At 33.4% G+C, this 15,239-nt stretch overlaps 1 protein-coding gene across 2 annotated transcripts in view; it reads right to left on the bottom strand.

Moving 5' to 3' along the window:
- Positions 1-15,239, bottom strand: part of HEATR5B (HEAT repeat containing 5B) — a 74,467-nt gene continuing 59,228 nt past the window's right edge. For both annotated transcript variants that reach the window (XM_019741998.3, XM_074331895.2), the window contains exons 28-36: positions 13,393-13,630; positions 12,033-12,287; positions 10,583-10,710; positions 9,532-9,676; positions 8,771-9,037; positions 7,408-7,632; positions 5,887-6,038; positions 4,472-4,685; positions 1-927 (exon numbers count right to left, since the gene is read on the bottom strand). In XM_019741998.3, the coding sequence (XP_019597557.3) occupies positions 623-927; positions 4,472-4,685; positions 5,887-6,038; positions 7,408-7,632; positions 8,771-9,037; positions 9,532-9,676; positions 10,583-10,710; positions 12,033-12,287; positions 13,393-13,630 (1,929 nt within the window). In that variant the 3' untranslated portion in view covers positions 1-622. The remainder of the gene's footprint in view (positions 928-4,471; positions 4,686-5,886; positions 6,039-7,407; positions 7,633-8,770; positions 9,038-9,531; positions 9,677-10,582; positions 10,711-12,032; positions 12,288-13,392; positions 13,631-15,239) is intronic.

Genomic DNA, 15,239 nt, shown 5'->3' with positions numbered 1-15,239 from the left:
TATTATTCCACATCTGAAACATTTATTGGACTTTAAATGAAAGTTTTAATTCAGTTAACAACTAAAATATACACAAGCATAACTTAGTAATCTAATATGAAAGTAAAAAGACCAACCAAAAGGTAAGGACATTTTGAGAAATGCTAAGAAAATGTGACTTTATTCATATCATATACAATACGAAACAGACATTTTCCATTGTTTTGTTTACTTCAAAACTTAAATTCTGCTGTTTTTCAGTTCAACTTTTTCATGACAGATGCTGAATACCGACCTATTTTTTTCTGACAATATCAATAGGGGGGCCAACCACATGATACAATTGTTTTTAGCATTTAAATTTAAGACTATGGCTCAGTGTTTTAAAAATAAATTAATTAATAAAAGAGAAACATTATTAGAAGAAAAAAGAAAGCACATTCATCACATGTTGAAAAAAAAAAAAAAAGAAATCACTCCTTCAAAACCAGAAAGCAGCATGAGCATTGTTTCCCTTAACCTACCTGGAAGCATATAATTCCACTATACAAATAAAGTAAAAGCTACAGCCTGGAATGATACAGAGGCTATCATTAGTTAGCCTCTAGTTGACAATATAAATTAAAATGAAAGGAATAGCAAATTAAAAAAAACTTGTTTTTAGCTTAATTGTTGGTGCAGAATGTACGGTAGGGGCTGGCTGCCTGGTGGCTGCTTTAGCTTTGCTGGCTTGGCTTGCTCGAACAGCAGTTTCCAAACGTACTTTCAACTCAGGAGCCGCTCCCATTACAGTCTTGAAAGCATGTGGATACAGAGGTCCAATATGCATTAAATTCTGGAGTGCAAATTCATGAAGATCTTTGGAAGCTGCGTTTGCTGAGGCAAAAGAATTTTCATCCAGCAGGTAGGAGATCAAAGTGGGAACTAACAGTGCAAGTAACTGGACTCCTGCAAACAACAAAGTTAGTCTGAATGTGATCATGGATCTGAAAATTACAATAAATTTTATTTTGAAAACTAGGCATAGTAGTCTGAATTATAACATAAGTAAACATGCATAATCTCTTTTAGACCTCAATGATAACTTATAATTAATATTAAATACTTACTAAATGCCCAAGCTATGTTAGGGTTGGAAACCAGGCTTGTTAAGATTGTATATTTTACATATATATTGTTTTATTAAAAATACTGCTTAAGAGGTTAAAAAGAAATAAACTTTTTACAATTGCCATCTGGTATAATGTATTTTGTGAGTAAGATTATGAAATTTTTAAGGTTATTCCTGAATAGGGAGGATGGAGTAGGGAACAGAAACCTGAATAGCATCTATTTATTACTATTTAACTAAAACAAGGTTATTTTCTTCATTTTTAAAAAATAGGAATACAACTGTTTCCCATTTCATGATCCCCCAAAACCCATAGGAAATGAGGGAAAAATCTTTCAAAAATAAGGGAATACATGAAAAACTTAGGGTTAAAAACAAGAACCCATTTCTGGCTGACATAAATTCCAAGTCCTAAAAAAAGATTTATCTGAAGGCTTAATCCCCTTTACTAGTCTCTTTGTCTCCCCATATTAACAACTCCACTCTCGAATATAAATTTTACTAAAGCTGATATTTAAAAAAAAAAAAAAGTAATTATATGTGTGTGTGTATCTTATAATCAACATTAGGAATAATGCTTTCTCTACCTTTAATTTGTATTCATTTTTGTAGAATGACAACAGATAATATTAAAGCCAACGCTGCAGAGGAGCAGGAAACATCTGATACAGAAGGTGGGATGCAACACTCACTGATGTCATCAAAGACAGTGATAATAATCAGTGAGGCCTTTCCAGAACCTCTACCCCTCTCTGGCCCTCAACTTCCTCTTTCCTTGCCGTATTTTTTCTCTATAACATCTATTCCTTTCTGCATCTCACTATTATGCCTCTTTCTTTCTGCACCTCACTAGTATGTCTCCATCTAAAATTAATGTAGTTAATCTATTTTTACCTTTATATAAAGTTATACATAGATATGTCTACACTATATATACATATATAATTTTTATATCTCTATATAAAGTAGATACAGACATATCTAAGATGGGGATGGTGTTTATTGTGTGTTTTCTCACTAGAATGTAAGCTCCCTGAGAGCGGGGATCTCTGTGTGATTTATTTCACACTGAACCCTCAAGGTCTAGAACAGTACCTGAAACACAGTAAGGCACGCAATAACGACTTGTTGAATGAATGAACAAACACAAACACACCCTTTGTCTTAGAAACCACTCAGAAGTTTTTTAATGAATTGAATTTATTTTCCATGTTGAAATTTCAGAAGAAAATAAGCTGATATTTTAAAAGTCCCAAGTAAATCCTCCAATTGGCTAGATTTAACTCATGTTCCCTCACATAGAATGATAATACTGTGTAATAAGAACTGTCTTTCATAATGAAATAATTATGAAAATTATACTAAATTATCAAAGAAATAAGAAATTATCTTCAGTACATTGTGCTTACCAAAGCAGAAGAGGTTTTCATCAGGAGGTTGAAAGGTAAGGTTTGGTTTTTAACAGTTTTAAAATATAACATTGAAAAAATATATTATAAATTAAGTACCCATTAAGTATCTAGAAATGTGCTAAGAATTTTAGGAAATATATAATTTGTCTCTACCTAATGCTTTCATTACCTAGTCAAAAAGAGTACACAGCACATAGGAAAATTAGAGAACTAAGTGCTGAAAACCTATAGTTAGCATTTGAGATACAGACAGAGTTCATCAAAAGACTCACAAAGCTAAGGAATACATTAGGATGTTATAGTTTTAGTGATTATTTTAAAATAACAAGGCCATAAAATAAGGTTGATTATAACTGCCAAAGAAATTGTATAAAGGGAAAGATCACAGTGGGCTGAGTTACCAGGCAACATTTCTTGAAGAAATGAGATCTAACATAGATTTAGTAGATTTGTATAAGGAAGGAGAAGAAAACACCTGAGGAGAGTGAAAATAGAATGAACATTGTACAGAGATTAAAATAAGAGAGAGAGAAAATTGGACTGGCCAGGTTAGCAGGTACACAGACTGGGGAACAAAATAAAAGTTTTGAAAACCAAGCAAAGATGTTCAGACTTGCAGTAATGCAAGAGGAAGCTACTCAAAAATCTTAATCAAGAGAGAGAAAAATTGTTTTAGGTAAATCTGATGGGGAATATCTCTTAGGAAACTATTATAGTTATCTATTTATAAGAATAGGAAGCCATTTTCTCTCGAATCCTAGAGAAGTTTCAAAAGAGATAGGACAAGTTTTCAGTTGTAGATTGAATAAAGATGAAGAACAGTTCATTGCCAAGTATAATTCAATGTTTTTATTAGGCTGGTACAAAAGTAATTGCGGTTTAAAAGGTTAAGAAAAATTGCTAAAACCACAATTTTTGCTAAACCACAAAATTGCGAAAACCACTTTTGCACCAACCTAACAGCTTGTAACTTCGGTCATGCTGGGTAAGGAAATATTCATAGCCTGTTTCTATAATGGGTACTGTAAAGTTAAAAACAAAAATTAACACTTGTAACTAATGTGAAAAAAGTTGAGTGACAAAACAAATTTAAAAGTTGAAAATTTTCCCTCTTGGAATACTATTACTATATTTTATATAACTCCTATATAACAACATATAGTACCCTGTTTCCCCGAAAATAAGACCTAGTCGGACAATCAGCTCTAATGCGTCTTTTGGAGCAAAAATTAATATAAGACCCGGTATTATATTATTATATTATATTATACTTATTATTTATATTATATTATATTACATTACATTAAAGAACCCGGTCTTATAGTATAGTAAAATAAGACTGGATCTTATATTAATTTTTACTCCAAAAGATGCATTAGAGCTAATTGTTCGAGTAGGTCTTATTTTCGGGGAAACACGGTATAGCTTAATATTGCACAACTTGGGTTGGTGCAAAAGTAATTGCAGTTTTTGCAATTATTTTTAACTTTTTAAACCGCAATTACTTTTGCATCAACCTAATACTACACATTGTATTATATAGGTAAATAATTATGTAGCGTAGTATTACGTATTAGTGAGCTATATCAACAATAGGCATCATCAAGGTTTCTTCATTTTTTTAATGGACTGCTTCACTCAGAATACAGACATTTCATGCTTTAGCAATACTTTTAAGAGGTAGAATAAGCAATTAGCATTTAAAAAAATTAAGTATCATAGATGTTCACTTATTATTGTCTTGATGGTATCTTCCCAATGAATGTTATTGCATTCCATTAAATGTTTTACCTTTGGTTTGCTTTTAGTCAATATTTACCATTTACCTTTGGTTTTTGCATAGCATTTAGTCTTAAATTTAGTTTTTACTAAAATGACCTGCAACGGCCTGTGTCTAGTATCAAATATGATTATTTAAATAATACAGATCTTCATTTTAGACTAGTGGCTTTTGTAAGAAAATACTTACTGTTCTGTTCTTCCCCAAGAGCAACCAATGTTTCAAGAACTTTAATTCCTTCTTGAACAGCTACAAGTTCTGTATTACTGGCTGGTCTGTTTCTTTCAACAGCTTTTAGCTTTTCAACCACTATTGGAGCTAACGAATGGATATAGGGAGTTGAAAGGGCACGATTGGAATGTTGGAAGACTGAGAGGAGAAGCTGGTAACATTTGGCTTGAACCTATGTAAGAAAATCATTTTATTAACTAACATGTGTGATATTATAGTTGATTTGCTGTACAATCACAATGCATCTTTATAGTGAAAAGACGTGATACTGCAGAATGAAAATAAAAATGTGACACAAATTAATGCCACTTTCTACTTATAGAAATTAAGTAGGATAATGAAACTTCTAATAAGCTAACTAAATAAAACTAACTAAAAACAAATTAAATAAATATTCCTTATATGTCTACTGCCACATTACCCTGCTTATATATATATAACTCATATAGTTCTATAGTGTGGAAGAAGCTAGAAACCAGGCATTCTAATTTGTTTTAATTTTTTCTTTAATTTACAATTGTCCCTCTCACTTTAACCTAACATAATTAGTAATGAAGAATAATATTTCAATGATGTCAAACAAAGCTATAAAAATACATTGCTTAAACACCTCAAATCCATTTGAAATCCCTGGAAATGATGGTTTATGTCAATTCAAGGTTTCCAGACCTAGAAAGTAAAGTATCATTGGCTCTACTTTAGATTAGAAAGACTTCATATTAATTAAAAAAAAAAAAAATAGCAAAGAAGAAAGGAAGGTCCATTAACTTATGGGACAAATAGTGGAATAAAACTGTTTCAGCACTTTGGTAGAAGAGAAGTTGCCAAACCTTTCTGAAAATGAATATATGGGGAATGGTTTTAAAATATAGATCTCTAGTCAGAAATACAGCAGTTAAGTCTAGGTATCATGTTACTTAACTGATTTTTTTTCGGATTTGCAGTGGGTTTGAGAATCATTAGTTCAGACTTTGACATTGACTAAAAAAATAAAACTTATTTTCCAGAAAACTAAAGTTTTCAATTGGTTCATTAAAACATGCAAGAAAATAAATTTGTCCTTTAATGCCTGTGGTGTCATTAAGTAAACAGAGAAAAATAAAACCATAAACTCATGTAAAGTCTCTACCTATGTAAGCCAGGGTTAATCAAACAATTTAGGTATTGGAGAATTTTTGCATATGGAAATAAACATACATATGTGTCTCTCCTAGTGTTTAAACCCAATAATCATTTCCAGTTTTTCTATTTAAAAGCCAAAGAGCAAATACCTAGGTTTTCATTTGAGATATCATCCATTATAATGAATCAATCTGAAATTTTCCTGATAAAGTGGAATGTTTACCTCTATGTCTATTTTAAGTATAACTTACCCACGGGTCACAGGAATTTAATGCATTTTTAAATCTGTTCATGCAGCCATTCTGTAATGACTGGACTCCTATTATTTCACTACTAGCAGACCACAGGAAGAGGGCAATTGCTGTTAGCATGCTCACTTCATCAGGCATAGGCATGGAATCTTCTGAAATAAATGAATAATGAAATATTGAAATATATGAAAAATGAAAGCAAAGTGCTGTTTCTAAAATGCTTTGGAATTTCAGTCTTGTTCCATAACCCTCTCTCCACCAACAATATTTATAGCAGTGTGTGCCTCAATCTAATATAGTCCATAAACGATTTTATGAATAGAACTCATCTACTGAGGAAACTTTATTGGAAGTCTTATATTTAAGTCCCTTTTCCTTGTTTCTCTGATGGTACAATATTAACTGAAAAAAATTCAGGCATAGATCCTAATAAGAACTCTAATATGGAAAGCTTATTTAAATATGAAAGATAACATAGAAATGGAAAATTGCTTAAAAGTCATTTAACTTCTTTGGAGTTTAGGTTAATTAAACAGTCCCAAATACTCTCCTCCCAACAAAGTTAAATGATTTTGATAAGATATTCCAAATAATTTAAAAATCTAGAGTAGACATTCTTAGTGCTATCACCTTATCCTACTTAGTATATAAATTCTATACAACCATAAACAAAAAAATCTTGCAATTTGCTGAAGGCAGTATTCTCATAATTTTAAAGAATTTCTTGCCATTGTAATCATTTATTCAGGAATAAACACAACTTTAACCTAATGGAAATACAGTATGTAATTAGCAACACAGGAAATATGTATATTTATTCTAATGAACAATACTACTAAACGTAAAATAAGAGACTCAAACTATTTTGTGATTACCATTTCTTCCACAGGGAACTTATCAACATTCTTTATATGTGAATTTGGGCTAATGTGGCAACTGAAAATATCTAACAATAATCAGTACTTTATTAGGATTAGGAAAATATACATTTGATATGCTAACATTATCTTATATTGAGGGTATAATAGTTGAGAATTCCATTAACTTAAAGAGATGTAAAAGTCAAACCCAATTTAGCCAGTTTATAATAACCTAAGTTATACATGTTAAAAATCTGAGAATTTCATAATAGGAATATTATTCTAGGTGAAATAGGAAAAATCTCTAATTCAAAATTTGTGACATTGCAAGCAATTTTTTTGTCAGAAGACTAATAGTTTATTTTTAAATTGTGACTTCAGTAACAGGGATAATACAAGATGAGTCTTGTGTCAGAAAGTAAACAAAAGGTCAAGAAATAATGGGGTTATGTCAAACCTCCCAACATGTATTTAAAGACCCGGGCATTTAGAGTCAATATCCAGAAAAAGAGCATTAAAGTTCATATCTGAAAGACGTGACTAAAACACCTCTCTAAGAGATTCAGTGTTATATAGCAGTTTTCTGCAAGCTCATTCAAATAATTAGTTATTGGGGAACAGATATCCTGTAGATTAAAAATTTTTTAACTGATTGGGTTACCTGGTTGAGAATATTCTAGGATGCACGCAAGGGTGCTACGAATGAGAGCTGTCCACTGTTTCTGAGTATCCTCAGTTCTGGCCATTGAAAGTGTCACAATACTTTTAATCCCTTGAAGAGCTGCACTGACTGGTGGAGGAACCTGATTATCTGCAGACTTTATTGCTGTATCTTTCAATATTCTTGCAATTAAAAACAGAATCGTGGGCAGGATTGTCATACATCCTGAAATAAAAACAAATCAGATTACCTCGTGACTACTTCAGTTCCCATATTACAGTTGTTTCAATTGTTCATATTTTTTACAACTGACTGCGGTTTATTTCTTTTTGTTCCTTTTAAACAAAATTTGTTGCATTACTATTACCATAATTCAATGTTTAAAAAAGAAAAAAAGAAAGTGGCAAGTTATTTCAAAGAAGACAGAATTATTTTCTTTCTTTTTCCAATTAGCCTTGTTTTTATTATTTCCAATATTTTACCCATTTAATATGTCATGCCCTTCATAATGAAAATGATAAAGGAGGATAGAAAAACAGAAGGAAAATACTACTATATACATACTTTGAGAAAAGTCCGAGTAACTTGGTGAATCCTGTAGCAATTCTAAGACATGTAATCAATCTTCAGTGTATTAAAGTCAGCCTAACCAAGCCAGGAAAATGATGAACAGACTATACAGGTAAGTAAAGAAGAAATGACAGAATCCTGGAATTTGTAACTAAAAGAACTTTAGAGTCACCGAATTCAACTTCCCACTTAATGAAAGACTCTCTTCATCATGCCATTGTAGTCTGCCTGTAAAGCTCCAATGATAGAGAAATCACTATTTTCACATCTGTGGGCTCATGTTGAGCTGAAATTTACCTTTATGTCTCCTGATACAGTTTCTATCTCCTAGAACAGAGGGAAGTCTACTTTCCATCCAGCAGTATTTGCCGACAGCTATTATCTTTTTCAGCTATAATTTCTTTAGTTGCTTCTTAGAGTTGGTTGTCACTCTCCTCTCACTTTCTTTAGTTTGTCAGTGTTGCTTAAGAGTGGCAACCAGGTCAGAAATTAAACGGTTTAGTAATCCCACCTTGTGTCTATCTGCTAACATTCAATGTCTTCCCTCAAGGTATGGCTCTATCTATTTGCTGAAGTTTGTCTAAAATATATCTGAAAAGAGCATCTTGGGTTTTCAGTTTTTTAAATATTGATAGGCTCCTAAAGATAGACAAACCCTTAAAAAAGACGAACTTCTCCTTTCACACTTGAAATTTCAGAGGAAAATAAGTCATAATAGCACTTAAAATCAAAAGCAAGCTCATCTTTGTCTAGTGTCATACAACGCATATTCAAATAGTGATCAATACTGTACCAGCAGGTGAACAAAGGGACGGTAAGTCAGAGAGTATGGTGACTGTGGCTGCCACCAAACGAGCACTTTCTTCTGAAAGTCGAGTTTTCATGGCGATGTGACTTGGGGAGTCCGACATCTTGGTACTGAGATGTGGCATGTGCCGTACTAAAATGAACATCAACAGCTCCATAGTTGCAAACACAAGAGATTTTCCAGGTATAAGACCACCACTGTCACCTCCTTCTCCTAATACAGGACAGGACTCTTTTTCCATATCATCTTCATCTTGGGTAAAAGAAAATTTGGTGAAATTTCCAGCAAAAAACAAAACAAAACAAAAACAAATAACAGATAAAACAACGCAGTCAGTATATTGGAGAAATACTGTCAAAAGAACTTAAAACTGAATGTCTAACTGATATAACATGTCTTTCTTTGAGTAATTCTCTTCCTTATGAGAATTCTGCTTATTTACCTCTCCTTCAAATTAAAGGACAATCATGTTTCACTTGGAAAATTTTTATTAGGTATTTTTATTAGGAATGTATTTCATAATAGGTATAACACATATGTTAAGCTGAATCATATGAAGGCTGACACTTTTGAAGGTGAAAAATAGTTGACTGTCAGCAATTTCATTTGTTTCTAATGAAAGCAAAATGAATTGCAAATTGTCTCAATGTATGATTAACTTAAAAAAAAATTCCTAGCGTTATTATTTTTAAAATTAGGGTACAAATAAGACCCTATTCAAAGTTAGTGTAATTACTAGTGCTTACTTAGAGTGCTTCTTTTTTCTTGCAAATAATCCTGAGCAGCTCTTACTATCTGTTGTACAACTCCAGTAACCAGCAGCTGGACGGATGGTGGATTCCAGGTCAATAGGAGGCGGTGTAAAACACTCAGCAACTCAACACCAATCAGCTATTATAAATCAATACAGATACATTTAATTCGTTTTAATTTCAAACAATTAATTTACAATATTAAAATCTAAGAAAATATGCATGTAAAAATAAATTTGGTAGCTAAAATTAATACATAGTACTATGTAACAAATAAGAACATTATAACAATCTTGAAAATGCTATTTTATACCAACATATTTTCAGTCAATAAATTATGTTTTTTATGCATTTAAATAATTTTTATATTCAAAAATGATAATCTTCCTATTCTTTCCTCTCTTTGGACTAAGCAATATTGCTAGAGTCCAGTGACACTATAAAATTTATGATTTCCAACCCAAGCTGAGTACCCAAGAGGTATTTACCAGAGATTTTAGGCACGTCTGGTAAGTCTCTCTCCAATTCATCTCAGCAACTATTACAAACTTTCAATCACTCACTTTAAGCCTCTTACTCACAATCTTCTACATCAAACCCATCCAATAATATAAAGTCCTCTAAATATGCCATACAGAAATTAGAAAACATCAATCAGTAAACTCATGAGATAAGTCTTGAGCCAATGCAAAAAAAAAAAAAAAAGAAAAAAGTCTTTAAATGAGAGATAAAACTTCCTCAAACATTTAAAAGTAACATAATTTATTTAATAGCCTTATAAATTACTTCAGCCCTTTATTAGTAGAATCATTAACTGGGACTGAGGATACCTGTCTACTGATGAACAAATCAAAGAAGGTATAGTGGTGACTATCTCTACTCTAGTTGTGCCTGGTCATCCCACATTCAGTGTATGGACTTAGATAAAGCCAAAATCCTGAACACATACTACATAATATTATTTCAGATGTGAATAAATTACCTTAAGATAAATATGACAAAACAAAGCATACAATTAGTCATCTATGATAGAAATGTACTGTACCTGATCTTCCGCAATATGGATTCGGGCATAAGGAGAATCTAGCAGGGTATGTAAGGCCTGTAGACATGCTGTAACATGCTCGATAGGCTCCTCAGGTCTAGGAGAACAAAGGAACTGAATACTCACACCTGCAAAATAAAAACATGGGTCTGTCAATATAAAACACTTCAATGCTTTGACACCAAGTTTTTCTCTCTATTTCTATTTGTTTTTATAAATTACTTTAACATTTACTTAATGCCTTAGAGTTCAAAATGGTTTCCAAAGTAAGCTGCCAAACTTAATATAGACTGTAACTTTGCAATTATAAATAACCAAATTGAAGGTGCGGGGGAAGTTCCAGGTCATCAGATTAAGAAAATATTCAATTTTTAATTTCATGGACATTTAAAAGTTAATACATTAATAATACATTTATGAAAATTATAAAATTACCTTCCATTAAGTGGTTGCCAAAGAATGTTCATACCTACAAAATTTTTTTAAATGGCAAGCTACAGAGGCACAATGGATATTATGGATAACAATTGTTCTTAATTTACATAAGGGTAATTACGGTCATCGTTTTGGAAGTCTGTCATATTTTCATTTGTGAGATCTACTGATGATTCCTATAATTTCACATTACTAATTGTGTTCCTCTCCCCTCCAAGAAAAATATAAGATTGCTAAGAGCTTTATTAGACTGTATACATTTTTCATGTTAAAACAACTTCTATACAATTAAATATTTAGATTAAAAATTCAGTTTAGAACTTAGAAAATGTGCTTAAAAATCCTCCTTTTACTATTCCTTCTCTGAACTGTGTTATGTAAAACGTTCCATAGCATTAAAATGAAAAGATATGAAGGAGTTCAGAACATCCTATGCCAAAATATGCATCTTTGGCATATTGATTATTTTGAGCTGAAGGTACTTGAGAAGCAGCAGATGTAGGAAGGCTCTCTGACCCCTTTCTAACAGCAGGTCATAAAATTTCTCCTGAGAACAGGGCCTTCCCTGAATGTGGAAAAGAAGAACAGTCTTATCACTAGAGACTGGGAGACCATGTCAAAACAGACCTGTACAAAAAAACCTACTAAAACATCCCTTATATTCTATGAGTTTCTCCCATATATTTCCCAGTTACTGTCCCACAATTTACTTCCCCTGGGCCAAACCCCTTTATCTAGTCACAGCTCCACAATTTATTGTTCTTTGTTTAAAATAGTATATAAACTTTTGGCCCTAATAGCTACTTCAGATCTTTGTTTTCCTTCTAAAGATTCCTGTGTACATGTAAAATATTAAATAAATATATATGCTTTTCTCCTACAAATCTGTCTTATATCACTTTAATTCTTAGGCCAACCACAGAATCTAAGAGGGTAGAAGGAAGTCTTTTCTCCCCTACAGATAGAAATTTTCAGAAGTGATACATGTTGACATACATTAATATGGCTCACCTACCTAAAATCAGATGCATTCTGTCCTTGTTAATTTCTGGTAAAGATTTAGCACCAGGCATTGTTCCTGATGCTTGGTTTAAGTTGACGGATGTGGAACGTTTTTGTAAACCAGATATGGCTGCTGCTTCTGCTGACTCTGAACATGTAAATCCTGTGCTGTTTAACCAAAGTGCCACTGCATGAAGAATTGGGGCCCAGGAATTCCGGTAGTGAAGTCTAGCTGTGTCAATAGTCTCAGGAGTATAAAATGCTCCACCTACAAAACAATCAAATCAATCAAAAACATTACTTTTATTGTAAGTGCTCACTCTTGTATGAAAAACTAACTTAAACATACTCATTACATACTGTCTTAGTCCATTTGGGCTGCTGTAACAAAATACCACAGGCTGGGTGGCTTATAACAACTGAAGTTTATTTCTCATAGTTCTGGAGGCTGGAAGTCCGAGACCAGCATGGTTGCCAGCATGGTTGGTGAGGGCCCTCTTCCTGATTCATAGCCAACACCTTCTTGCTGTGACCTCATATGGTGGAAAGGGCTACGGAGCAATGCGGGGTCTCTTATAAGGGCACTAACCCCATTCATGAGGGTTCCACCATCATGAACTAAGCACCTCCCAAAATCCCCATCTCCTAATAAATACCATTACAATGGAGATTAGGTTTCAACATATGAATTTTGAAGGGACACAATAATTCAGACCATAACACATACAAAACATCAGTCTGGCCAAAGAAATTATCCTTATTACAAAGCCATCAAAACCAACATCTTTCCTGCAGCTGTGGAACTGGAGTACCTGTCTCTCCCTCCTGATACTAGGGTTTCCAGCCTCACCTCCACAACTGCTGACGCCACTGAACATCCTGTACCTCTCCCTACTCTGGTCACAGCCTTCATCTTCATTGTTGCCAGTGACTCCTAAAACACGTATCTCCTTGTCTTTCTATGATAGCCTGGGAGCTCTGTCTTCTTTCTCTGCCATTCTTCCTTCCATCCCTCCGGTTTTCACTACCAAATTCTGGACCTCTTCACCTGTTGTTACACATGCACTGACCAGCACAGCAATATACTTCATCATGGTTGTGCATGATGACTTGCTAGGCATCATTTAGAGCACCCTAGCTCATACAGGTATTACTGCCACAGTGAGCACACTTCTGCTTGGGCTCATAAGTTTAATGCTGTCTTTGAATTCACAAATTCAACATGGAGAACATGCTCTAAGTGAGAGAGGGTCAAGTTGAAGTCCACAGAAATTTAAAATATTATTACTGTTGTTGCTAGCCTCGACCAATTCCATTTTGTTTACTTACTACTTTGAACTCCACAAAAGTAACACTCTACACGCAGTACTTACCATCTGGGGGGAGCTGACTAGCAAACTCAGCTGGTAAAGTCAAAAGCGCGTAGTCTTTTAATGCTGCCAACCATAGGCGGCTGAGCGTTGGCAGTTCAGGTTGCACAAGTGTTATTAAACTATCTGGTGGCAGTTCATCTATGGTACCATAATCATCATCATCATCATCAGTATTTTTAATTGCTCTTTTTGGTTTTGACTCTGCTTCCTTTTTAATATTCATAGCAACCACATATACCTATTAAGAAATTTAGGAGGAGAAAATAACAAGGCATAATATTTAAAAATGACGTATTCTAAGTTGTTAGGATTCTGCAGTTGAATCATCAAAAATAACTGAGTACAAATACTACAAGTATACAACTTCATGATTTCTTGATAACCTCAAAAGAATAATTCTACCTGCCTTGGAGGCAGTCTTTTTTATTCATCTGATTCCTAACTAGTATTTCTCTTACAGCATATTCCTTGAGTAGGGTCCTCTGAATTTTTTCTGGTTTGTCTTGCTTTACTTTACAAAGCCCCCTTTATATGTTCTTTTTCTTTTTCCTTTTTTACCATAGGGTATAATTTCCTGTTTACTGCCTCTACTTTCATAGATTTATTAGACACAATCCAGCATTCAAAGGAAAAGGCTGAGAGGAGGAGAGGTCAGAGAAAGGATTTCCATAAATATCCATCTAACCCCACCTCCCTTACATAGTCCTTAAGTGATATTTAGCAATCTAGTGTTTACAACAGAGCTGAGTCAAGAATATAATTTACTAGTCACATATACTATCTGTATCCTTTCTCTCTACTTTGTAAACCAACAAGCTGTATAATAGCAATTTCCTACAACATAATTTTAAACATTCCTCTTTGTTGAAGTTCTTTTTGTTTGTTTTCTTTTGTCTTTATAAATACATTCAGCTTTGGCAAGTGACACACACAAAGCTGAATTATACATCAATGAAAAAGCAAAAAAAATAAAAATAAAAAAGGAAGGGGAGAACAAGAGTAAGAAAGAAAACTGCACTAGGTAAAAATCTTGAGAAAACTGTTTCCCCCTACACAGTGATTTGCATTGTACCCAAGGAGAAAGGCTATGTATGAATACAGGTACACTGTAAGCTTCCTGATAGCAGGGTCCCCGCTCTGTTCCTACAATGAGCAGACAGCTATGGCACTAAGTTCTAGACAATGATTACAGAAAACAGTGAATCCTCATTTTTGAGAAAAAGCATTTTTTTTTTTTTTACACTGTGATAGTCTGTAACAGTTCTAGTCGGTTAGTAATACTAACACTGACAATTTACAAATAGAAACCAATGAATTTTTAGAGTAGGGACTTCAGATCTCAAGTAACAAATGTATTACGTTCATATTTTCTAGTGGTTTTAAGCTTGCTTCCCCTCCTCATGTTTATATGTTTCTTATTATACTGACATTTTAAGAAAATGTCTCATAAGTGCTAGAGTACACTTAACCACTCACTCACTCACTCACTCACTCATTCACTCACTCACTCATTCTTGCCTTGTATTTGCTATTATGCTTGGACCTGCAGCAACAAAGACCAATATTGTTTTCGCCTTCCATGAACTCACAGACTAACACAAACATAGGAGAGTGAGAAAACTGCTGAAAAAAATGAATGTTTTTTAAAATTTGTCTTTAATGATCTACCTTCCCCACTTTACTACACTCAGTGCCTGATACCTAACCAATACTCAATGGTTTGTGTAATGAATGAAGGAATCTCAGGGAGCACCAGGATGGAAGGATCTTAACAGAGTATGAAAAAGGCGAGACTGAATTTTTAAGGACAAATTTCACCTATTCACAAGCAAAGACGGAAGGGAGGA

This window comes from Rhinolophus sinicus, chromosome 2, assembly GCF_057876585.1.
Source record: "Rhinolophus sinicus isolate RSI-liver-muscle chromosome 2, RSI-T2T, whole genome shotgun sequence".
NCBI lineage: Eukaryota > Metazoa > Chordata > Mammalia > Chiroptera > Rhinolophidae > Rhinolophus > Rhinolophus sinicus.
This window is presented reverse-complemented; position numbering and strand designations above follow the sequence as displayed.